The 27,366-nt window shown below is 38.2% G+C and overlaps 2 protein-coding genes and 1 pseudogene across 2 annotated transcripts in view; 2 read left to right on the top strand and 1 right to left on the bottom strand.

Moving 5' to 3' along the window:
• LOC132273515 (tRNA (carboxymethyluridine(34)-5-O)-methyltransferase) overlaps positions 1–14,375 on the top strand; it is a 36,558-nt gene extending 22,183 nt beyond the window's left edge. Inside the window, exon 3 of the mRNA XM_059774472.1 lies at positions 13,952–14,375. Within this exon, the coding sequence (XP_059630455.1) occupies positions 13,952–14,039 (88 nt within the window). The 3' untranslated portion in view covers positions 14,040–14,375. The remainder of the gene's footprint in view (positions 1–13,951) is intronic.
• Positions 14,376–16,294: 1,919 nt separating this feature from the next.
• Positions 16,295–25,000, top strand: LOC132272363 (probable LL-diaminopimelate aminotransferase, chloroplastic; annotated as a pseudogene).
• Positions 25,001–25,233: 233 nt separating this feature from the next.
• LOC132272362 (uncharacterized) lies at positions 25,234–25,827 on the bottom strand. Its single transcript, XM_059773525.1, has one exon. It carries the CDS (start codon positions 25,825–25,827, stop codon positions 25,234–25,236), a length of 594 nt encoding a protein of 197 aa, XP_059629508.1.
• Positions 25,828–27,366: the final 1,539 nt, after the last annotated feature.

Genomic DNA, 27,366 nt, shown 5'->3' with positions numbered 1-27,366 from the left:
ATCGTGCTTTCACTTCGTGTATATCTCTTATGTATCGGTTCCTTCTAGTGTTTTAGATGCTCTCAGTTAAACTCCATGGAAGAAAGCTATGCTTGAAGAAATGAAGGCCCTTGAGAAGACGGAACAATTGAGAGATATAAAGCTCGGTTAGTTATAAATGGCTTCACTCAGACCTATGTAATTGATTATGTGGAAACATTTGCTCTAATTGCCACGATGAACTCTGTACGTGTTCTTCTTTCTTTGGCAGCTAATTTGAATTGGCCCTTACATGAGCTGGATGTAAAGAATGCTTTCCTTCATGGTGACTTGGAGGAAAAGGTGTATATGACTATGCCACCAGGGTTTAAGCTTGCCAATAGTCAGAATTTAGTGTGCAAGCTAAATAAAGCTTTGTATGGGTTAAAGAAGTCGCCACGTGCTTGGTTTGAGAGGTTCAGCACTGCTGTGAAAAGAGTAGGGTACACAGAGTAAGGCAGATCATACTCTCTTCATCAAGAAGCACCAGGGCTGCATCAGTGCCCTTATTATATATGTTGATGATATCGTTATCACTGGAAATGATCCAGAAGAGATTCGTCAAATGAAGTCATTCTTGGGGACAGAGTTTGAAGTTAAAGACCTCGAATCATTAAGATACTTTCTTGGCATCGAGGTGTGCAGATCGAAGAAAGGGATGTTCATTTCTCAACGGAAGTATGTGTTAGATTTGTTGGCTGAAACAGGCAGGCTTGGAGCTAGACCTATTGATATTCCCATTGAGCAGAACCATAGGCTTAATGATGTAGATGGAGACCCATTAGATGATGTGGGAAGATTTCAGCGATTGGTTGGGAGACTGATTTACCTATCTCTCACGTGCCCGGATATTGCCAACGCTGTTAGTGTGATTAGTCAGTTTATGCATGCTCCACGTACACCTTACCTTGAGGCAGCTCATTATGTTCTTTGCTACCTCAAGGGTTCACTTGGTAAGGGGATATTGTTTGGCAGTCATGGCCACTTGCGTGTTGAAGCCCATACTGATGCTGGTTGGGCAGGGTCTGTGACAGATCGACGATCTACTTTAGGATATTGCACATTTGTTGGAGGTAATCTTGTTTCATGGCGAAGCAAGAAACAGTCTATAGTAGCTAGATCTAGTGCAGGGGCTGAGTTCAGATCCATGGCATATGGAGTTTGTGAGTTGTTATGGCTACGTACGATGTTGGGTGAGTTGGGTTATCCTGTTCGCAAGTCAATGAAGTTGTATTGTGACAAGAAGGCTGCTTTTAGCAATTCCCACAATCTAGTTCAACATGACAGGACAAAGCATATTGAAGTCAATCAACACTTCATCAAGGAAAAGCTTTGTCTTAGGCTGATTTGTACTCCATACGTCAGTACACATGATCAGGTTCTTGATGTTTTGACTAAGGGTGTGAGTAAGACTTGCTTGCAAAATATGTTAGTCAAGCTGGACATGATAGATATCTTTGCACCAGCTTGAGGGGGAGTGTTGTCAAGGGCTTATTTGTTATTACTTATATAATGTTGGGGCTTATGTGTAATTTTTTAAACTTGTTATTATAAGTAGAATGTGATGGAAGGATGAAAGTATTCTTTCATTCTTTCTCTTTCCCCATCTCTCTTTCTTTCTCTCATCCGCTTTCTTCTCTCTTTTTTTTTTTTTTTTTTTGATAAGTGAAAATATATTAACAAAAGCGCCCAGAGGGGGGCGACCTTAACAAAGCAAACAAAATGCACAAAATGCGCCATTACAACGATAAGTTGTCAACAAAATCCAAAAAGCTATCTACAGATGGGCAATTTTTCCCATTAACCCAAGAATAAAGAGAATGCAAAATATTCGCCTTAATACCCCACACTGGCGACTCCTTTCCCTCGAAAGATCTCCTATTCCACTCGTGCCCCAGGCCCCACCAAATACATAGAGGTGCAACCCTCCACACCTTCCTAACCGGACTTCCCACTTGTCTCCCTCTCCAAGCCTCTAATATATCCATCGTGTTACTTGACACCACCCAGTCTACCCCAAAAACATTCAGGACCAAACTCCAAACATCCGCTGCCACTTTACAGTGTAGCAAGAGATGATTAACTGACTCGCCCGCCTTCTTACACATGCAACACCAATTAACTATTATTTGGTGTCTTCTTCTGAGATTGTCAAGAGTAAGAATACTGCCAAGCACCGCTGTCCATGTGAAAAAAAGCCACCTTCAGTGGAGCTAAAGTCCTCCATATAGGCTTCCAAGGGAAACTGTTGCTTATCGAATTCGTAAGACTTTGATAAAACAACCTCACCTTAAACACCCCTCTAGAATCCCCCATCCACACCGTCTCATCCCCTTCCTTCCCCCTCCCCCACCTGACTATAAATTAATCCCATTAATTCGGTAAACTCCAACAACTCCCAATCATTAAAATTACTGCAAAATTTCACATCCCAACTAGCTCTCCCATTCTCTAGCCTAAAATAATCTACCACCACCATATGCTTCTCCTCAACCATCCTAAGAGCAACTCCAATGGGTTGTCAATTTCAAAATATAGCAGGTGGGTTTAACATAGGCTCTCCAATGGGCTGTTAAATGGGCTTCCAAAATATAGCTTTGCTAAATCTTGTGTCAAATATAGCACAAATTATAGCTATTGTTATTGCTTTTGCCAAACTAAAATATATGGGTTTTGAACTTCTGATTCTTGTAGATTTTGTAGTTTGGTGTTGTGCTTGTGTGTGTGTATATATATATATATATATGTCTGTTAATCCAAAAGTTGCCTAAATTTCAAGATTCAGTTGGATTTGATGATTATTATTATTTATTTATTTTTAATAAGGCAAATAAACTAAATAAAATACAAACACTCACAAAAAAAAAAAAAAAAAAAAAAAAAAATGTTTGTTGAAAATTGGTAGTTGGGAATGGTAGTTGAAAAATAATGGTAGTTGTGTCAAAAAATAGCATTTTGGATGAAATGCACTATTAGAGCAGAATTGTTAAAATATAGCATTTTGACACTGTAGCTCCTCTCAAAATATATATTTGGCATGCAAAAATGGCATTTTGCATAACGACCATTCCTAACTCTAAATTGTATCCGCTTAGAGAATTCGTCCCAATCCCTCCTAATGCCTTTCCATGAACCCATAGCTACTGACGAATACACACCTCTAGACATCCAACCTCCCTCCTCTTCCCCAAACCGACAAGCAATAACACGCCTCCAAAGCACGGACCTTTCGCACCCAAATCTCCACAATCATTTCCTTAACAGAGCTTTGTTAAACATTTCCAACCTGCGAAGCCCCAAGCCGCCTCTTTGAATCGGGGTGCACACTTTCTCCCATTTCACAAGGTGGTACTTAAACTCCTCCCCTACCCCACCCCCACAAAAAGTTCCCCTGAATCTTTATTAAGTCTACTAATCACTGTTCAAGGGATTGGAAACAAAGACATGAAATATGTAGGAAGATTAGAGAGGATACACTTCAACAATGTAAGTTTACCACCTTTCGACAAGTATTGCTTCTTCCACCCAGATAACCTCTTTTGAAAATGTTCCACCATTGGATCCCAAATGGCAACTCTCCTCGTGGAAGCACCCAATGGCAGCCCCAAATAAGAAAATGGAAAAGCCTCCACTCCGCAATCCAAAATAGCTGCCAACCAATGAATATGATCCACATCCCCTACTGGAACAATCACACTCTTCCCAATATTAATCTTCAGCTCCGAAACCACTTGAAAACAAGCCAAAACACACCTCAAACATCTCACTTGATTCACACTTGCATCACAAAAAACAATAGCGTCGTCAGCAAACAGCAAGTGAGATGTAACAATCTGATTTGGCACGCGCCCCACCGAAAAACCTTGAATAAAGCCCAGTACCTCTGTCACACCCCAAAACCACAGGGCGCGATTTATAAGGTCAAAATGAAAAAATGGAACAGCAGTGCTCTACTTAAGAAAATTCTGTGCAGCGGTTACTAAAAAAATCATAGAAAATTCAATTATTATCGAAATGAAGCAAACTAAAATTATTTAGAAACTAAACTCAGATTACAATGTGACCGAGCTACTCCCAGATGCTGGAAAAACACCCGTGAAAACAGTTTTGGAAGGAAAAAGGCTCTCACAGCTTGTGCTGAATTGGAACCAAGTGTAAAACTTTGGCCTGCTTAGTCTTTTAGAAAGCCAATAAAAATTTGGGGCCTTAACCTTTAGAAACTAGACACATGAAATAATAAAACTGGAAAGTTTCGTAATTTATGGATGTCGGTAAGTCCGTCAAATTCTTTTCTCAAATTCAGTTTCCAAACTGTGACCAAAAACCAAACAGTAGATAATCTAAGATTTTTAAAAAAATATCCACCAATAGAAAAATTATAAAAATTTTATGAGACTTTATACACAGAGGGGAACATATGGTAAAAATTTCACAGCGTTTGAAGCACTACAGCCTCTGATTAAAATTCATTTCCAAGCAAGAACTGGAAGAATTTTAAAACAGATTTTTTTTTTTCTTCTTTAAAAAAAAAATACCCTCTAACGGAAAATTCAGAGCTTTCCCCATGAACAACTTATACACAGGCGTAACAAAGTTCTAAAGATGCTAATAATATATACATTACATAAAGTCGTCCATGGGAAGATTATTTCAGTCCAAAATACTTTGTGCACCCAAAATAAAGAGTCACAGCTCTGATGCCCAGACAACTAAGTACATATGTTACCCATAGCAGGCTATACACAAAACATCTAGGTACAGTACCCAGTCCTAAAGAACACATAGCAGAGAGCATGCTGTCATCTTCATTTAGCACAGCAACCACGGCCTTAACATGGTTTCATAAGGCATCAAACATGAACAAAAACAGTACTTAAGGCTAATAATAATATTACACAAAAACATCAAGCACAAGATGCTCCACAAAAGGATCCCATCTATTGGAACTCAAGCTCGGGTCTAGCATCGCCGTCTTGAGCACCAAGACCTGAAAAATAAAAAGGGTGAGACAATGCCCAGTAGGAAAGCCTTTAACAAATGCCTCCATGAGGTTTTTAGGTACATGATCTGATTTATACGAGAATCGTTGACCAAGTTTCTACCAAGACCAATTATAACATAATGGAATTTGAAAAAATACGGTAGCTAAAAAAAATCCCAGTTCCAAAACCATTTAAGAGGTAAAGTGAGTTAGTAAATAGCAGTCTTCATTTGGGCCTTTTGTCAAACAACTTTACTTCAATTAGAGTGATCCCAACTATCTCTTCCACTTTGACTAGTAGGGATTCAACTTTGAATACCCATCTAGGGTCTACCATTGCGGGTTTATGGTCTTTCACCAACAGGTAGCTCATACCCAATTGCTCACCCCTTCACCCGGGACATCACCCTCCTAGTCCCAAAGTTAAGTAATAGAATAATTCAACCCAAACAATTTAAGACAACTCAATTACAACATTCTAGAATCTAAGCAGAATTATTTTGGCGTAGAATTGGTAATATACATCAGTCTATCAACATGCTAAGTTCTGATTGGAAAAACATTTACTCAGGTAGAGTTCTGAAATAAAATCATAAGCAAAACTTGTATGTAACAAAACTCAGATCATGACCAAACAAATGTATAATATTTTAGCTAAAATCAAGCATTTGACTACAAGAAAATAATGTACTTATAGCAAGCAAAAGTAACAATTAATCTAATTTTTTTGTAAACTTTACAGAGATGACATTTGGAATTTGGTGAGAAACATTAAATAGGGAAACAGAACTTTAAAATAACTCTCAAGGCTGCAAGAGTTAAAGAGAATCCCTACCCAATTGAAGGTAACAACTGGAGTGGTGAGATTAGATGGTGTGAGAGTAAAGTGCCTACATTGCAGCCTTAGTCCGAACCCTTCTTCTTCTTCTTCGCTTTCTGTTCTTCTTACTCTCTGTTAGACAACCCACGGCTGGGAGCTTTCTTTTTGGTTTGGCATGCAACAACTATGAGGGAACTAGTTACAAATGTAGTGCTAAATGATTAAACGTGTCTCCAAGCTTTGCATATGAATGACACCTAGTTCTGGATCCCCTACATGCTGCCACATGCTAACCCACTAAACCACCTTCTATCAATATCTCAATACCCCCTCATTTCCAAAAGTAATCACTCAATGGCCCTACCAATTTTATTTATTTCTTTATTTATTTTTTTTAACAACTAAATTCACCCCATGAGTAAAATATAAAAAATAAATGAAACTCATGACTGCAAATTAAATACTAGATCAAAAAAAAATTATATACTAGACAATTAAGGAATTATAAATTACCAACGAACCGTGTAAAATCGGTAGAAATCAAGTTAATGACTTCCGATGCATTTAAATAAATTCCAAGAAATTAGGGATGTACTAATGTTGAAAATGCAACACATGAAATAGGTAGAAAGAAATTAAATCGAAAATCAAGTAATTCAGGTCCTAAACATAGGGAAGACTTAATTAAAATTTAAGGTTGTCACATTCTCTACCCTTTTTATGAGTCTACTTAAGGCTTCCATTACAATAATGAAAAGAAAAGGGGACAATGGGTCCCTCTAACATAAACCTCTCGAACTTGCAAAGAAGCCTGCTGGTGACCCATTCACTAATATAGAAAACCAAGCCGTCAAAATACATTAATGAATCCATCCTCTCCATTTGGTTCCAAACCCCATCCTCTCCAACACATACAATAAGAACACCCAATTCACATGGTCATATGCTTTTTCTATGTCCAATTTACACACAATCCCCGGTTCACCACTCTTGACTCTTGCATCAATACATTCACTAGCAATAAGAACCGGATCGAGAATTTTCCTTCCTCCAACAAACGCATTTTGAGACTCCTAAATGACCTCATCCAACACTTTCCTTAACATAATAGCCGGAATCTTCGCAATAATCTTATAAACATAGCCTACCAAACAAATTGGTCTGAAATCCTTAGCTTCAACCGCTCCACCCTTCTTAAGTATAAGAGTAATGAAAGTGCATTCAAACTCTTCTCAGAACAACCTTCCCCGAAAAAAGCATGCATTACTCATCACATCTGCTCTCACCACCTCCCAGATTTTTTGGAAGAACGCAATTGTAAACCCATCCGGCCCCGAAGCTATATCTCCATCACAGCTCCTAAGAGCTTCTAGCACTTCCTCCTCCCCAAACGGCCTCTCCAAACCCACTCTATCCTCATCAGAAATTGCATCAAACTCAATATCATCCAACCCCGGCCTCCTAGACAGACTCTATGAACAATGCCTGATAAAATGCGACAAATCCTGTCCGGATCTCCTCTTCAGTTTCAGCCATGACACCATCCAAACTTATCCTCCCAATTTTGTTCCCTCTTTTATGAGCATTAGCTAATCGGTGAAAAAACTGAGTATTTCGGTCACCTTCTTTAAGCCACAGGGTTCTTGACTTCTGTCTCCACGAAACTTCCTCCATCACTGCAATCTCTTCAAACTCAGCCTTGCACTCCTCCCTTCTACTCCTCTCCAACACTGAAATCCCCTCAGCACCTTCCTTCCCACCCAACTCTGAAATTTCCAAAAGTAGCTGATTTTTCCTCCACTCCAACTTACCAAACACATCCTTATTCCAGACCTTAATGTCGCCCTTTAGGAATCTCAACTTAGTTGCCAATTGAAAGCTTGGATTTCCCCTAACATCATAAGCACCCCACCAGTTCATAACCCTTTCTTTGAAGTCATCCACTCGTAGCCACATTTTCAATTCTAAAGGGGGATCTTCCTCTCCTAATCCCTCCATAATCAAGCAAAATAGGAATATTATCAGAGATTGCCCGCACACACGCCACTTGTGACACATCCGTAAATTTCTTCTCCATCTCCACTGAAATAAGAAATCTGTCCAACCTAGAAAAAGGAGGAGGATCCCGCCCACTCGACCATGTAAATGCGCCTCCCACGATGTGAAGATCCAACAACTTGTTAGCTTCCACAAACTCAGAAAAGTCAGCCATTGCTTCATCCTACGCACTCCTAGAAGATCTCTTACTCGTGTTAAGGATAACATTAAAATCCCCCCCAACACACCATGGAACCCCCCATCTGCTTCTAATGGTACCCAGTTCTTCCCACATCACCTACAGGTCCATATACTCCCGAAAAACACCACTCTGAACTATCTTTCTCAAACTCAAAAAGTAATGATAATGATTGCCTCCCTTTCCAAACATCAAACTTCGACACCCATCTCCTATCCCAAAGAGCAGCAATTCCTCCAGCAGTCCCCTCTGCATCAATAACCTCCCAATCCACAAATCTACAACCCCCCCCCAAAAAAAAAAAAAACCCAAAACCAAAAAAAAACTTTTCATAACCTTAGACTCCTCCACACCCAACTTAGTCTCCTGCAAGCAAACCACATGCACCCCCCCATTTCCGAATCAAAGCCTTCACCACCTTCTTCTTCCTCGGGTCATTCAGTTCCTGAACGTTCCAATACACAATATTGAACTTCATTGACAACCATTGAGTCTTCCACTCCCCCTCCTTCCCCCACTCCTCTTCACTCTCCCTGCTCCACTCCTTCCCTCATAATTAACTTCAAAAAACAGGCCTTTCAGCTCTCTCACCCCTTTCAAAACAGTCAAGCTCTTCTCCTTCTTCCTTACCCATTCATCCTCCATGTTTGAAACAACTCCTTCACTTGCTTATCCTCTCCTTTCCAAGTCAGCCCTAGGAGCTTGCTTTCCTCTTCAATACCGATCATAAACCAATTATCATCAAAACCATCCAACTCCGAGAGTCCATAACCATCTCTGATCACTGCCAAAGGATTGTGAAATCCCACCATACTCTCTCCACCCTCAGCCCCGATGTCCCATAAAGGATACGAATGCTCCGCAACAACATCATTGTCATCTAAATCATCCTTTTCACTACCTGCGCTGAACTCCGGTCGCAAACTTTCGGATCCTCCATCATCAATCAACATACAATTGCACCCCACCCTAAAATAAGCATTCCTTTGTTCTATAGCATTCGCCATCAGCTTGATCAAACCCCTCTCTTCCACCAAGTGTTTATACCCTCCATCCTCCTTGACTGAAGATACTGGACCACTCCCTTAACCATCCACTTTAGGTATCGTCGCAAGCCTCTGGACCACCGGTGGCCTCCCCCTTCCCTCCCTCTCACCCACTATCCTCACCACCCCAAGAGTAGTAGAAGAAGAAGCATGCGTAGAGAGAGAAGAGTTCTCCGAGTTCAAGGCAGAGAACATACCTGGGCCACCACCTCCAGCAACAACCCATTTCTGTTTTTGAACTCACGACCATTTTTTGCCTATCAACCGGCTACGAACCTGAAAATCACGGTGTGGTTGGAAATGGTGTCCTGATTCCTCGCCTCTTGCCTCTTGTCCTTCACGGCCCACCTTTGACAATCGTTGCGAAGAGCCCTTCTCTGCACACATTCCTTCTGATATTTTAACTGTAGCCCTAAAATTGCTCCCATATTGGTCCAGGCCGAACAACTGAGCCCCCACTTGTACATCATCAAGCCCATCACTACGGACCTCCTCCACAGGCCCACTCCCGTTCACCCCAGGTAGCCCATGTGACTTCACCCCCACTCCCCCAAACCTTGGCCCATACAGCTAGCCCATATCATTCAAACTTCCTTTCCGGCCCACATGAGTAGGCCCATCCCTATACCTCTCCCCATCCCTCACCTGGCCCATCCACCCATTGGAGGGCCTCAGCCCAAACTTCCTCCTCACCATGGGCTCAGCTTGAGCCCGCTCTACCAACCTCTGGTCTAACCTACCACCTTCCCCAGCCCATTTGAAGACGGCAGCTTGGTCACGTGCCCACCTAACCTTATCCCCAACCCCATCAGCTGAAGATAAGGGGATGCAATCTGGTTGAGCATCTCTACGCTCCACGTGGATCCTTACTCCACTTCTTCTGAACAATCTTGTCTGGCGCGTGACTCCCCCATCGTCTTTCTCCCACAAACCTCACTGCCCTCTGCCTCTCCCTTTCCTTCAACCATTCTTGAATTTCAATCACCCCTTTCTCTCCTTTACTAAGAATCCTGATCCACTCTTCCTCCGTCATAAGATGAGCCCCATCGCTGCCTTCTAAGCTTTCAGTTGTGGGAACAAGCTCTGGCAATACCTCTTCCTAAATCGAAACTCTGTAACAGAACCTATTATCATGTATGAACAAAAAGTGTCTGACACCAGAAATGCAACGGAAGCCCGAACAGCCGAATTCGCTTAAGCCCTCTGTCCTTGAGCACCTCACAACAACCTACCCTAAAAGACCATACATCAATCCTCAGTGTAGCAGATCCCCACTGTCACCGTCCTTCCTTCAGCACCCTTTGCGCCTCCGCCGGAGGTGGAAACCTGAACAGAAGAAGAGAGTCCGATAATGGCGTCACACCCACCCCACACGACATATTCCACGCCCTTGCCGCCCACTCCTCAATTCGATCATAACCTCCAACCTCTTTATCAAAACGTCCAACCAAGCAGGACAACAACATCGATCTTCTCCCTTCAACTGACGCCTCATCAAGATACAGCGATGGCCCACGATGAGGGATTGCTGCCTTAACACCAACCCCACCCCCCCCCCCCCCCCCCCCCCCCCCCCAAATGAAATCCTCGGCGGCCATGCAACCTTAAGAAAAGACTTCATCCCGTAGCATATACTCAGCCCAGGACAAGCCCTAACCCTAATCCCCCAAAAGTCGCTCCTAGAATCGCCCCTAGTATGGTGAAATCGCCCCTAAAGGCGTCATAAGTGAACAAATCTGTAAACAACAGAGAGAAAAAGTGAAAAAAGAAGAATTGTCCAAAAGAAAGTAAAACATCTTCTTCTTTATCACTTACTCTTGATTTGATTATATCTTTAAGTCAACAAAATGATCATGGGAAGAAGAAAGATCAGCAGACACCGTCTTTGGATGAGAAGAACAGAAGCGGTCTGATCAGAATTGATATGGGCTGTTTGGCTGTTGATGTTATTTTTAAAAGAAATAAACGGACCATTTCTTGGGTCAAAACACACCTTTCTGGATCGTGACCTCATGGATCTAAGGTGGGTTTTGTTGGCCCAGCTAGGATCCGTGCACATTTGCTGCGCGCTGTGATCTCGGTAACCTTGGGCCATTAAAGGTCTTATTAGAAGCAGACCCCAAAGAGGAAACAGATGAAACATAGCCCATCTTTGATCCACGCAGCCCAGGCCCAAAGCCATCCTTATTGATCCCGTTACGAATAGACCCATCAAGTTTGAAAAGAGAGTCTCCCTCACGTGTGCAATCACATCAGGAGACAGCTGTAACGCAAATGGAACGGGAAGATTCCGGACCACGTGATGCTCTGTTCTGCAGGCTTCCCACTCGCTCCTTACGCTCTTGATTGCGTGCACGTCCCTGTCCTCCATCCACAGTCTTCTTCAGAGTCTCCGATCAAGCCCCATGCCATCGATCTCTTCGTCTCAGACCCGTCTCCTCCGCAATCGGTTTGGGATAATCTGTTTTTTCAAGAAGGGAAGCAGACTTAGGGACCATCAAGGGATCAATTTCTTCATGCTATGCAATCTTGAAGCCCCTGACTGTCTTCCACGATGATGAATGCCAGAATCTCTCCACCTTCGTCAACAGTGAGCACAATCCTTTCTGTTTCGCACATTTCAAAAACCTCAGCTGCCCGGAACCCACCACAAAGATCATCATTGTCTTTGAAAAGATTCTGGCACCACAAATGCAGAGGAAGTCGATAAATGATGATCCTTCTTCCATTGCTTCTCATCCTGAGTCCCGAACAACCAACGCGAGAACACCAAGGGTCCAATAACAACTCTGCATCGCCCCATTTCTTCTTTCCCCCTTTCAAACCCTTTGAGCTTCGGCTTTTGAGGGCAGTCTGAACAGAAGAAGCCCCTCAGGTAGGGAAGAATCCCTCACCCTACTTGCGACCTTCCAGATCTTCGCAGCCCATTCTTCGATTCTTTCTAGGCTTTCCACCTGTCTGTCGAACCACCAACCAAGCACGATTTCATCACCGCCTCCCAGATCGTAGTGTTGTGATTATCAACCCTGAAGATATGTCCCCTGCTAGTGGAAACACAATCCACTTCTCTGTTCAGATTAAGGCGAGGAAGCCTCGTGACTTCGAGGAAGGACCGTTGATCCCCCATCAGACTTTGCTTCCCTTGTAAACATATATATTATCTTTATAAGATTTAGTTTTGTCTATTTTTTAAATGAATTGAATTTTCTTGATGAATTTGGTTTCACGCTCTCCTTTTGAGTGGTTGTTTAATTAAATTTTAGTTATAAAAGATAAAACAGTATCGAGGATGATGCCAAATATCTGTAATTGTTTATAAACTCTTGTGGTGGATGCGCAACACTTAGAATGGCTATTTATGAAACCATGCAATTTTTGCTACCAGATGTACATACAATATGCATGATATTTATCTGTTCAAATTCGATCTTTTAACCTGTTCGGAGGAGAAATTACCAAACGTCTAGCATTCCCTCACGCTTGGCACCAATGAACTTTTCATTTGAGAGGAAAAAGAAGAATAACCATACGAAATATGAATATTAAGTAATAATAGCAGGGCACTTCGAATTCAATACAATAATTTTCTATTAGCTTGCCTCATGTCTCCACCTTACATCATCTCCTGTACTGCACAATCTTCAGTGCACAGAGTTATTTGGTGATGAGAGAAACCACATGTTCTTTGAGACTTTCCATAACCAGATGTCATGCTCAGTGTGCTTCACTTAAACTACATTCTTATCCTATGATTTGGCAGTATATCCCTTGAGCCATGTAGCTTCCACCAGTACATATTTTTATTGCCATTTGTCCTCTATGATCCCGCTCCTATACTCCTCTAAATAGAAAGGATAACCCTATTCCATTTTTTAAGACATTAAGAAACAACCTATAGAGTACTGTAAGGAGGGAGAGGATCACAGTAATCTTTGATATTCCTGATTCTCTCCAGTAACCCCCACCCCCCCCCCCCCCCCCCCCCCCCCCAAGGCTGCCTGTTTTCACTTTAGTTTGATCTACTGGGATCACCATCATCCTACGTGTAATACTCTAATCTTGATAAATAAATAAAAACCTATCAGCCCCAAAATTGTTATCATCATGATCGTTGTTAAATCTTGTAGTGAACTGTAGACTGATCTATAGCTGGCCGACCCACTAGTTGAGTTGCCCTGCGGTGGGTGAGTTTCTCCTGGTCCCTAGAACAGATGACAAAAGAGAGAATTCAAACTACGATCCGATTTCTTCTCCAGTTGTAGGTGAACTATCTGAATTAATGTAAGTAGATGCTTTCTACTTATTAATAATTTGCACCAAATTAAAAGGAAACTCCATTTTCATTTTTTGGGGGGTAAATAGAGGAAACTCCAGCTTGGCAGTACCCAGACTGACCTTTTCTTTTAACAATTATGAATTAGAAATCTTTAATCCTGTTTGTTAGATCTCATTAATCCACAACAAGTATCTAATATTTTTAAAGTGGACATATGCTTAAGACTTCATTTTCCAAATAACATTTCATTTTTGTACATAATAATTCTTAACCATCAAGGGATTGTTCGTGTATTTAATATCCTATCAAACTGCTTGCCACTTTATCAATTGCTCAATTTGCTGAAATTATTTACTATATCTGATTGACTAATAACAGTAAGGCAGTCAAAGATCTTTAGTTTGTGTCATTCTTTACCAAGAACATTTATCCATTTAAAAAGTGCAAAAAAATATAACATTTATTATGGTTCTCCTTTTGTTCTATATTATTTCGTTTTATCCCTCTGTGCCAACATGTTTTTTTGTCTACAACTTTATTCTCAGTGTCTGTTCTTCTCTAAACATCACTGCAGGTTAGTATCTGGTATGGATAATGCCATCGTGGTTGATCGGTTTTATGACAAATCGAATTGGTGTATTATTCTCAAGAAAACATTCTAATAAATCGAACATGCTAGCATGTCGGCTTTATTTGGGTGCATTTTTCATTCAAGATGAAGGATAGGTAGTTGAGTTGTTATCAATGTGCATTTGCCCTTTTGTCGATTGCGGCATCGAATGAATGATATTGCGAAGACATTTTATGATGCAAAAACTCCATGAAAATGGTCTATCCAGGAATGTTTGTATTGCATTCTTCATCTATGTAAATACCACCTGGATTTTCTGTGTGTTATATTTTGTCCTCTCATGTTACATATGATGTTTGAGTAATGGACAGTTTATGTTATATTTTATTGTATTTGTTTCAAAATATGCTGGGGTAACTTTTGATGATTTTTGCGTTCTGTAGATGAAATTCATTTTAATTGGCAGAATAGAAAATCAGTAGATTGTGAAAGCTTAACCTTTGCTTGGCCTGAAAATCTGTAGATAATGGATGGTTCCACATTGATAATTTTTTAAAACCCTAGGCTTTGGGTTGTATGGTTTGTACCATATGTGTATATATATTTATATGTCTTTCTTAATCCTGCCTCTCTCATAATGATGTCATAAACCGTTGACGGCCAACCTTTCAGAATTAATTCAAATGTGGATTTCAATTGGTATTTTAAAAATTGGAGACGAATCTCGAAGTAATAAATTTTGGTGTTCGAGTGCATCATCAAAATCCTCTTCCAAACACTATTTCATGGTGTAATTTCACTATATTTACTTCAAAAGTTTACCACTTCACTTTGAACTTGGGTCAAATTTCACCATTATAGTGGTAAAAATTCATCATTTAAAGTGGTAAATTTTCAAAACAAATGTAATAAATTTGCAATGCAATACCATGGTGAATAGTATTAGCAGTGAATTGCTTTTAAATTGGGAGGTCATGCCTTTATTATATGCTTGTCCCTCAAAATTGTACCATATAGTATTTGTTTCCTTATAGTAGTATTCTTCATGTGGGATTCTATTTGCTCCTGGGCCGGACCGTTGATCGAGGATGGCCCGATGTATGTATTTTGGCTCAATGACCCTCTACTGGGCTGGATCTTAGTCAAGCGCGTTCTGGGGCTCGGAGTTGGGCTTTGGCCCGGTAATCCATTGACCAGTCCAACCTTTCTCTTGTGGCCCCCACACTCTGACATGGCACGTTTCTATTGAAGGGAAGACTTTTCCCTTCACCAAAAAAACTATATTGCGGCATAAGATTTTTAATTTTGGAGAGAAAAAAAAAAAAGATTTGATCAAGTTTGAGAAAAATATTTCTTGAATAATTCCAAATTATGAAGTGTAGTATATTACGAAGTGTCATCAACAAGTAATATCTTGTCATATAAGTAAAAATATATTTATTTCAATAATTTTTATGTATATTATTTGATAGGTGATATTAAGGATTCCATTAATGTTATCAACAACCGAAAAAAAAAAATCTATAAAAAGTCAATAAGAAAGCTCATGAATCCGGAGTTTATCTGAGTGGCGGCGTGAATTTTTTTTTTTTAAGAATGAATGCTCTCTAAGAAAATTTCTTTGGTAGCATCTCTAAGGATTTAAAAACAAGGTGGGCCGAGAACTGATTAAAAAAAAAAAAAAATGGTGCTTTTTCCAGCATAAACGTTATTGTGTGTTAAAATATTACATATACTACCTAGTAGTATTCAGCCACTGTGGGTTAGTGTGAAATTTTGGATCTAGTGGTTTTTTCGAGTTTGTTAGAGTGAGACCAATAATTCCCTATAAAAAAATCAGTGAAATCAATCAGATGTTCAAGGTTGGTTGCGGAGCTCTACGGACTAACCTGGGCTATACAGGTTTCAAAAAAAAAAATTAAAAAATTAGTACTACTATTTCAAAAAAAAAAAAATTAGCCATAATCCAGCTCAAGTTGTCCAATCCATAATAAAAACATAAATAATAAATGGCCCAACCCAGAAAATAAGTCTACAAACAAATTAGAACTAAAAAATTAAAAAAGACCTGGGAGTTATTTGGCATGATGTGATGTTGTTTTTGGTGTTTTCATTTTCTCTGGTTGAATTTTTTCTTTTACCCTCCCTATTTTCAAATCTTTACTAGCTGGTATTTCCTCTACAATGTTTGGTTGAAGCAAGAGTGTGGGCGTATGTATGTGTCTGACTTAAACATGGAAATAGTGAGTGATATCATCCATGTGATTGATTCAGTCTTGGTCATTGGAGGGTCAATGATTGGGTGTGGATGAATTCATTTTCTACGATGGCTATTGGTACGAGTTAATGTTGGAAGAAATGTGGGTGGGTGTTGATGACATTAAAATATGTGACAGAGAGAAGCTTTTCTTGGTTTGGGTAGGTAGACTTGTCTGTTGGCTTCATGGAACCTCGTTTATCCACGTGTCCAAATATGTAGGCTTCACTGCATCTTCAACTCTCTCCATCACTGCAACTAAGTAACAAGATATGGTCATTTATATTTTACTCCAACATTATTATTCTTATTATTATTAATTTTTTCAGTTACAGCCTTTTGTTCCTCCCTGCTTTACGATCTTTTGTTAGTTCTTGTAACTACAATGATGATTGTGTGTGTAACTTTTAGTGATTTAGGCTCATTTTTGTTGAAATCATCTTTTCTTATATGTTCAATGTTTATTTGATGGCAGTATATATATACATATGTATATCATAATTTTTGTTTCACATGTGAAATTATTATATTTCTTATTACGCCATATGACTTTAACTAGATATCTGCACGTGAGCTTGAACACACTCAGAAATACCTACAAGCAACGTTGATAAGACTTGGAGTCGGTGATACCACTGAGCCTCTACCGGACATCATAACATCAGCCATGGTTGAGGTAATGGTTCCATTGAAGATACAATGAGCTTTTCTTTATTTATTTCTTTTTGTACGTGGTGGTTAGAAAAGTGATTTTGTGAGGTTTTCATGTGATATTTATTTATTCTGACAGGTACTTACCAGGTGACTAGGTAAGTTGACTGGGCCAACAGCTGATAAATAAGCGGCCATTTTAATGTTGTAATGGCCTCGTTTTTTTTCTCTTAGTTATTTTATCTTACATTGGATAATTAATAAATTAAAATTACCTGTTTTATAAAGTTACTTTTTGTGAAAATATTGTATAAATTATTACAACCTCCCTTGAGGTGTGCCACAATTACACAAACCTCCCTCTTGGTTGAAAAATTGTATTCACCTCCTCAATCAGACGTAGCTTTATAACAAGTTCCTTCTCTGTTAATGGCCAAAACCGATCAATAACGATTTTTAGTGTTATTGTAACTTGAAAATCCAAATACCAAATTATCCTTTAAAATATTTTTTTATTCAAATTAAAAATTCAGATTTTATGGGAAAAATAGTAAAATTGTGTACTTTGCTAATGAAGTTAGATAAAGTGTTTGAAAGGGAGGTCAGTGTAATTTTTCAAACAAAAAAACAAGGGTATTGTAATTTTTCAAACAAAAAAGGAGGTCCATATAATTATGGAAAACTTTGGGTGAGATGAGTATTATTTTGCCACAAAGGTTTCAACTTTTAATATACACAATATAAGCCGGTTAGGTCGCTGCATAACTTGTTTGACTAATCAACCTAGTTAAACTCACTTCAGAAAAGATAAATCGATCCCATGCCAGCATCCTTTATATGAATTTCATTAATTGTATTTTATACATAAACTATACATGTGAAAGAAAATAGTCTTGTGGCATGAAAAACTAGAAATTTTAGTTATAAATAATCACAAAGAATGAATAGTGTTACTTTCTCACCTTTCAAAGAAATGGTGAGTGTTTCTTGTCAAAGAAAAAAAAAATCACAAAAAACTAGAACTCATACCTACATTAATTATTCTGGTATATTTACAATCCCTAGCATGTTGCACTAACATGTAGATTTCATGTAATCCAGCATGATCTAACAACTATATACTCATCCACAAACACTTAATCAAAACTATGATGGGTAGTGCTATTATTAACAAATACTTACATAAGGGTTGTTCCATTATGACCTGATGGTTATGGGTTCGAAACAGGAACAATCTCTTTGAATGTGAAATGTATGACTAGAACATCCGATTTTCTCCAAACAGGAACAATCTCTTTGAATGTGCAATATAAAGAGCCTCAGTGCACTAAGTTATTCCTTTTTTCAGGGAAGCTCACCAAATTTATTATTTCTTTTATTCTTTTCATGTTTCTGGGCCCTCCATTCCTTTGTTTGTTTATGGAGAACTCTAATGCTATTTTGCAGCATGGTGGTGCTCTATCAACGGTTAGAGGTTATAGAGGGTATGGAGCTAAGCAAGGCAACAAGGCATGACTAAACTCATTTTTTTTTCTTTCCCGTTTGAATGTATACAATTTCTATTGATTACAAGTTGTTTGCTTGATTACTCTCTCTCATTTTGCCTTCTCAATCTGTTTGTTTGTGTGACGACCCTAGATTTTTCAACCCAGCGTGTCCTGTGATGACCCGAACCGGATCCAAGATTCGAAAACAAAAGAATTGGAATGGCCTTAAGAGATATACGTCATCCCTAAGGCACTGAAGTGACTCCCCATAAAGGTACTAAACTCACATGACCCAAACAAATGAAGCAAGAATGCCTAATCTGAAAAGAAATGAACCAAGGGCAAAATGGTCATTTCTAAATTGAAATGGGTGCCACTGAGCACACTATTGGAAAGACAACGAAAAATGAACAAAGTTATACTCAAGAATCGCCTGATTCTGAGTTCAAACGAACAGGATATGAATTTAAAATAAAGAGGCCTTCTCCGTTTAAAGGTTACCATGAACCTATCTTACTAAAATTGGAATAACTCTCACTATAGGTGGAGTTTTGATGAGTGGTTGATATCATTGGAAAACTATCTTCAAGCTCTTGAAGATAGGCTCAAGAATGACTAGATTTGAATCAGAAATGAGTAAGATATGATCCTATGAAGTCAATACAAGAAAACTGTCCAAGGAAATTGGAAGGAGAAGTTCCCAGGGAGGATCGGTCGACCGAAATGCAACCATTAGCCGGCTGAAACTCAACCATCGGTCGGCCGAACCCCAATCATCAGTCGGCCAAAACAAGGGTTTTTCCTAAAAAGCTTACTGGAATGGTCTTGAGGGAAATCGTCAATCGACCGATAGAGCTTCATCAGCCGACCGAAACTCCTGCTGCTACTATGAAAAGCTGCTGTAAGGTGTGTGTAAAGTGCTTGGGCCATTTCTAAGGTTCTAAATGCATCCTACATGATTCGAACATGATTGAAAACACTTTCTAGCCCCGTTCAAACACCTAAAACATGCTAAGACAAGGAGGAACTTCAAATGACACTCCAAGGAGGAATTTTCCATGAAAATTCATAAAATCACCAAAAAATAGGTCAAAAGTTGAAACTTACGGGTTTTGTGAAATGTGGACATGCATGTGAACGTAAAAAGACATTTAAGACGCGTCTTAATGGTCTGCGGTTTCAAAATGTCAAGAATGCAAAATATGACCTCTCAAAGGTCAAAAATGCCTAAAAATGGAATAAATGAAACTACAATGCAAGACCTAGAGTGAAATGGTATTTGGCCCTTGGCCACACCTCGTACATGATCATAGAAACCCTGTGCAAAAATAAAGAATGAAATTTCCATGCTCGATGCAAAAGTTATGCTACAATGACTTATGAATTTTCAATATTTTCATAATTAGCCTTGAAAACAAAAGTGCATAGAATACATGTTACATGTCATTGGCCTCCGGCCTCATTTGATACATGTTGAATACAATGAAAAGAGTGTACTTATGCATACTTTACATAAATAGAATCAAATAATACAAGTTTGATACAAAAGGTTACAAACATGGCATTTCATGCGAACGATTGCATGAAATGGAAATGCGAAAGCTATAAGCCTTCGAAGAAGCGACAAGCATCACGAACCAAGTCTTCATACCTGAACAAATCCCCCAGTAACTTCGGGGTGAGTAAACAAGTTTACTAGTAGAGAATGAGCATGCATCGACTCGATTTCTTTAGAGATTTTTAGGACTAATATGATATAGTTCAAAAGGGATCATGCCACCTAACGTCTATGTCAAAGATTAGACTCAGGGATCATCCTAAGCCACCATGGAGTATAAGCAACAAGAATCATGATACATATACATATATGAAACGAATCAAGAATGGAACAATCCAATGAATACAACAAGTTTACAGTTAACATGAATCACGCTATTAATGTAATTAAACAAATTTTACTATAATCTGTATAACACGATAAGGAGGATACTTAAATACAAGTTAACAAGAATTACATTATCGATGCAATTAACACGATTAGTACATATCAATTAACACGACGGAAATAACACACAAACCAAGAGCAAGACATAAAATCTATGCAACTTAACATGATTGGAGCATTCCAATTAATACAATAGGAATAATACATGAAGTCAAGAATAAGACATAATATCTATGTGATTAAACAAGATTGGAGCATTCCAACTTACAAGATATGAATTATACATAGAATCAAGAACAAAGCATAAAATCTATGCGATTTAACAAGATTGGTGCATTTCACATAACATGACAAGTTTAAATCTTCAAGGAATAGCAACTTGACATTTAAAGAGTGAAATCAACCAATGTGGAAACTCGGATATCGCCCGGATTAAAACCGTACTCTTGAGATTACTTTAGGGCTACTAACCCATGTGTACCTTTCCCCTAGTGCGCACTATAGTGTAGGAGGACAATCCCCCGTACTAGACCCAAGCCCTAGCCATGACAATTCTTGATTGATATCCCAAGTCCCAAAATCAACAAATTGTGCACCCAAGATTGTATCAAATACAATTAATGCATTAACCACGTTTCATGCACAACAAAGATTTTGGAACACACAAGTCATGCCCTAAGTTCATCAACTAACATGGCATGTGAAATGTCAAGAAATTATAGTGTGCAACTATACAGACAACAACCAAGATACATAGCACATGGAGTTCATTGAAGTAAATATACCACAAGTATAAGATACATGATTTAATTACTTTCTAAGCAACACATGTGTAATTAAACCATTCCAAGACAAATGTGCATATTTGTTAAGTACATTAATGAGATCAAGATACAAGTGTTCACGATGCTTGATAAAAAAAATAAAGTCCATGGAATTCAAGTCAAATTCACAAGTCTAACAAGAATTCACTAACAAGGCATGATTAACTCGATGGAAGCATATAAGGAAATTTAATCTACTCAAGGATTAAATTATCAAGGTTTCAAGGTGAGTCAAAATGTTCTACGAACAAGTTATTTCAAGGATCATGTTAAGGCCAAGTTCATTGTCAAGTTACAAGTCTATTACATACAAGATGCAACCATGTGAATTAAATTCCATACAAGGGAATTAATTAAATATAAGTTTGAAGACTTATCCGATTATTCTTGATTTGATACACGTGAAGGAACTTGCCAAGGAAATCATGAATACAAAGTTAGAAACTTAATCTAGCTCATGGAACCATTGAATGGATTTTAATTAATTCATTTAATTAAAATCTCTAGATTTTAAAAGTCATCCAAATGACCTCAAATTAAAGTATGTTATATAACATGTCAAGACTTGTTTTAAAACCATGATACAAGTAAGTTCTAAGCAAGATACTACATTGAGTATTAAACTGTAATACTAGAAAAATAATAATTGAAAGATTTCAAAACCTAATCAAATATTCTAGATTTAATATATATGAAACTACATGCCATGCACATCAAGAATTTTAAGTCAGAATTCCAATGGGATGAATAGTACACTTGGAGCAATTTAATTAATCTAATTAATTAAATATTACTAGATTTCAAAACACTTCCAATTTCTCTCAAATTCACCTATGTTGGAGAGCATGCCAAGGCCTGATATAATATGCTAACACATATTGATTTCAAGCTAGTTAAGGCCACATGATTTAATATTTTATTCAAGATAAATATTAAATAAAATCTTCAATACTTGTCCAAATAATCTAGATTTAATATATGTCAATCAACATATCAAGGGGCAATATTCTATCATGCCACATGTTTAAACAAAGTTATGGATAACCGGAAAATTAAATCCTTCACAAGAAAAATAAATAATAAAATCTCTAAATTTTGTTATTCAAGCATGTAATCAAGGTGTATAAGCATCACAAGCATGTAATATAGCAATAAAATAAATTATAACACCCCTTACCTCAATTTGAGATGAAAACCTCAAATCCCTACCGAAAAAAAAGTGTTCCGAATTCGCCGAAACCGAAGGGTTTTGTCGGGGACAACACAATCTACATGAATCCGAAGGAAGCCCCATGAAAATCATAGCTTGACTTCAAACCCAAACTCAAGAAATGGTCAAAAATGAATTCTAATAAGGGGGAATGGTAGAACACGTCGAGGGGAACAAAAAACGTGAAGGTCGAAGACTTTTCACTTAGGAAAAGTAAATCAAAGGAGGAGAGAGAATGTGGCAGCTCCATGGGCATCCATGGCTGCTTCAGTTTGTGCAAGGAGAGTGGGGAAGATGAAAAATGAAATATCTCATCCCCCTTTTATAGAAATCTCAAAAAGTGCCCCGAACGGGCCTCGCCGGGTCCGGAAAAGTGGATTTTGAGCAAACGCGCTCAAATGGAAAAACTCCGTGAACAAAAAAGATTCAAAATGACAAAATATGAATAACGGAAGAAACGGCGTCAAAAACTGAGTCCCGAATAGAAAGTTATGCCCTGAACAAGTTCAGCGGCAATCGGGTCCAAAAACTCTGAAACTGGAGAAAAACGACCAGAAGGAAATTCTATGAATTTACGAGTCAACGAAAAGTGAAAATGAATCCCGTACGAGGATTCAGGCTCCAGACGAGATATTTTGCGATAACTTTCGTTAATTGAATAATGGCACCTACAAAAAGTGTTAACTGCGAAACTGCCCCAGAATGAAAATATCTTCCAAAAGATATTTTCTTAGATACCCCTGAAATAAAATATCTTCAAAAGATATTTATGAAAAACACCCCAAGAAATGAAAAAGATTCTAAAGAATTGTGCATCCATGCCCCTATAGACATCGGGAGCAACCTGAGTACTTTCTTACAAAAGTAAAGATACGTATTTCGAGAAAATCACTTAAGATGGAGGCACGTGAAGTTAAAAACTAACTTTGAGCACGAAAAGTGAGGTTTTGCCAACAAAGTGACAAATGGGGAAAAGACAGAATAGGGAAAAGGACGAAATAGGGAAAAGGACAAAAGTGAATAGTGTCTCGAAAAGTGAAAATGCGGAAATGACTCGGTCCTCAAAGGAAGTTGTCAATACACACGAAAGAGTCTCAGAACCAATTCTGAGCACTCAAGATGACACTAAACGACGAGAAACAGATCTCAGAAAGAAGAATTAAACGGAAAAAATTTATCCGTAAAATTTCAGGAAAAAAGAAGAAGAAAGGGAGTCAAATGACCGGGTCATTACAGTTTGGCTGGTGACATATAATTATGTTTCTCCTTTTTATATGCTAAAGTTTTTGGACTCCTTAACAATTTGAAGGTAGAGATTAGTTGCAGAAATTGATCTTTTGTCAGTGTGTACTGTGTTTCAACAGAAAATCAATTGAGGAGAATATAATAAAATGTGATTGGATGAGTTATGTAGTTGTAATTGGTATTGTTGTTATGCTCTTGCTATGTAGTTTTCATACCAATAGAAGGAACTTTTTTACATTTCCCTCCAATAGGAACTACGGGAGGCAATTGCCAGAAGATTGTAGAGAGATATGGGTGTTAAAAGCAATTAGATTTTTGTATGAGATGGTTCACAATGTGACATATCTCACCTTCAGCTAATCTAACATTCAACATATTTTCCCAACATCCGGTAAATCTTATTAGGCTTTTGTTAGCTGTTTATGAAATGTTTGGGCATAGTATCATACTATGGCAGGGAGCCAAGGATAAAAGCCCTCTTTATTTTATTATTATTATAATTGTTGACAAGATTAAATTACACCTTATCTTTCTGTCATGTCAGAACACTCTTGAGATATACACAAACTAGATTCCTTCTTTTAGGTCTCTGGCTCTTTCTCCTCTCCATTTCATCTTTCTCCAAATTTACTGGGTTCACAGGCGTCCGCCTTGGTTGGACTGTGGTCCCGGCCTGAAGAGCTATCCTATTCTAATGGATTTCCCGTCATAAGGGATTTTAAGCGTGTCGTGTGCACCTGCTTCAATGGTGCATCTAGTAGTTCTCAGGCTGGCGGGCTTGCATGCCTTTCATCAAAGGGTTATCAGGTTAAGTTATCATTCCGTTTTCAAACTCATACATCGTTTGATCAAGTTTCAAATGATAGAAATGAGTTGATATTCAAAATGCATGAACAAAATGTAAAAACAAGTGTGTATATGTTGAAATTTTCAATTTTATTGGCTTGTTTTAGGCTCAAATGATTTTAGAAAGAAATTTTCATTTACAGAAACCTACCCTATGGATCAGTTAGTTTTTGTTGGGGTGAATTTCTTTTTTTTTTTTTTCCTTTTCCCCAACAATATTATTTTTCAGATTATAAATGATTCTTTATTTTCAACTGATTTCCTTACTAGGATATGAAATGACAAAAGTTGATGTTTCTTTTCAGGCCTTGAATGATGTGATTAACCAAAATAATTTTCGACACGTTCGCATCAGTTGGATTGAATGCATATGGCGGGAAAAATGCACAGAGAATGTGATTAACCGCTATATAGGTTCATTTTCTGGGATGTATTTGCCAAGCTTCTTGACAAAGCACATATACTAGCTAACTGTTTCAGGTGAAGGATTTGGTCTTGGAGGTGAAGAGTTCATTAGGATTAGCGCTTTTGGACATAGAGAATGTACTTTTGAAACTTCAAGGAGGCTAAAGATGCTTTTTAAATAAGATTGGTTCAAATTCTTTTTTCTTATGCCACTAGTATTTTGAGTAAAGTGATTAACCATACTTTGTTTCCAAATGGCATGTTGGGATTTAATGTTAATCTTATTACTCAAGATTGATTTTGATCAAATTAAAAGGAGAAAAAAATACCTTGAAATTCAGAAATTATCTTGTTCTGAAATCAATTTTTTTTTTCTTTTCCTGACAAACAATACAAAGACCAAAAGCCTCCGAAGTCACTGTAAATCAAGCTGTGCACGATGGAGTATATCCAATGGAATATGAGAAAGAAAAATGTCCTCATGAAGATGACTTTGAGAGAGTTTAGCAATCATATGGGCCACCTCGTTACCATGTCGACGCACATGGCTAAGCAGAAACGAGGGAACTCTCTTAAGTACACACTGAATATCATGAATAATAGCCGCCAAGTCCACTGAACAAGCGTCAGCATCCAAAACAGCCTTACAAACAATCACGGAGTCAGTCTCAAACCAACAACGATCGAACGAAAAATGATGGCCCATAGCAGAGCTTTTACGAAGGCACACAGCTTTAGCCAAAGAAGCATTCTGAGCTTTGAAAGGACAAAACACAACTGCATACAGAATGGACCCATGGTTATCACGAAAAACAGCCCCATCACCGCCCTGAAGGGAATCCGAAGAGAACGAGGCATCAACATTACATTTGATCTCACCAACACAAGGGAGGGTTCTTCCAGAGTCGGAGGGAAAAGAAGTGATAGTCTCTGTGACAGGAACCAAGGTGTGAGGAAGGCCAGACTCCGAAGCGTCCAAAAATTCCCAATAAAGAGAGTAGGCCAACATTCATTATGAAAAATAACGGAGTTTCGAGCTTTCCAAATTTGCCAACAAAAAGTAGCAACAAAACCAAGAGCTTTAAGGTAGTTTGCTGAAATGCCCCATAAAGAAATTAAGCTCCCCCAGCACTCTTGAAAAGAAGAGGGTTGAGTTAAAGAAAAATCAAACCGAAACGGCGACAATTTCCAAACACTAACAGAAGTGGGACAAGAAAAAAGCAGATGAATTAAATTCTCCTCGGTAAGACCACATCTTTGACATGTAGAATCTATGCCAATTCCGCGGGAAACAAGGTTAGCTGAAACTGAAAGATCATTTTTGCAACATTTCCAGATAAAGATCTTAATTTTCTCTTTAGCTTTGCATCTCCAAATTCCATGCCACACTTTAGTGGAAGAAGCTGGTAAATGATCGCCATCATCGGTTTGAAAAGGCGCAAAATTACCCCCAGTCAAAAACTTTGTAGCTAGATAATATACAGAGCGAACCGAAAAAATACCTTTCGGTTCCGGAGCCCGAACTTGTTTATCTTCCAAATTAAAGAAACTAAAATAGCAATAGTGTATATGACTAACAACCGAAAGAGGGAGCCATTTAACCACCTCATGCATATTCCAAGTGTTAGAAGAAGGATCCATCAGTTGAGAAACTTTCTGGGGACAAACAGAGGATGAGGGCTTTTGAAGTGTACCTGCAAAATTGGGGATCCATTTGTTAGACCATATATCTATAGACTGGCCATTCCCAACGATCTAACGAGTCCCTTCTTTCAAAAGGCGCTGGGTGGACCAAATGCTTCGCCATGCCCAGGATGGATTGGACCCAAGGGAAGCTTGAAAAAAAGAACAATGCTTAAAATATTTAGCTTTGAATAACTGGAAAGCTAACCCTTGTTGTTGCACTTGTTGTTTCAATTCATAATTTAAATTTGTGGCGCACATTCCATACTCCCAATGGTTAACAAAAATGCATATAATATATGTATGTATGTATGTATAATTGAAAAAAAAAAAGAAAAAGAAGAAGAAGAAGAAGTTCATAATTGGGAATTTGTGATGTAGTAATATTATAAATAAAGAAATTAGGGTTTTGTTGAATTAAATCCCATCAATTTGTATGGGTTTTGATATTAGTCCCTTTTTCAAAAAATTAGATATTGATTCTATTTTTAGAATTTCTTTTAGTCCACTAAACAATGTTAACGTTAAGATAATATTTTAATAAAATTTCAAAACCACCCCCAATGCTTAAACTGCCCTAATCACGTTGTTAGTGCTTTCTTTGCTCTTTGCTTCCACTGCTTTGGCTCTTCAATATAACAGGTAGGGAACTTTTCCAGCAATATTCATTAGGGTTCATTTGGCTAGCATGAACTAACTAGAAATGAAAGGAAATTTTTTAAAGTTTTTTGGAGTTTGATTAACAGGAAAAGGAAATTTTTTTTGGAGTTTGATTGTCCTTTATTTTATGGTAAGTTGCATACAATTCAAATCATAAAATGGTAATTTTACATATTTTTTCTGCAAAATTTTCATGCTAATCAAA

Source organism: Cornus florida, unplaced genomic scaffold (genome assembly GCF_030987335.1).
Source record: "Cornus florida cultivar Cherokee Brave unplaced genomic scaffold, ASM3098733v1 CherokeeBrave_3.0.0_Hap2_Chr09, whole genome shotgun sequence".
NCBI lineage: Eukaryota > Viridiplantae > Streptophyta > Magnoliopsida > Cornales > Cornaceae > Cornus > Cornus florida.
Note: the sequence above shows the minus strand (reverse complement) of the source record. Positions and strands in the feature narration are given on the sequence as shown.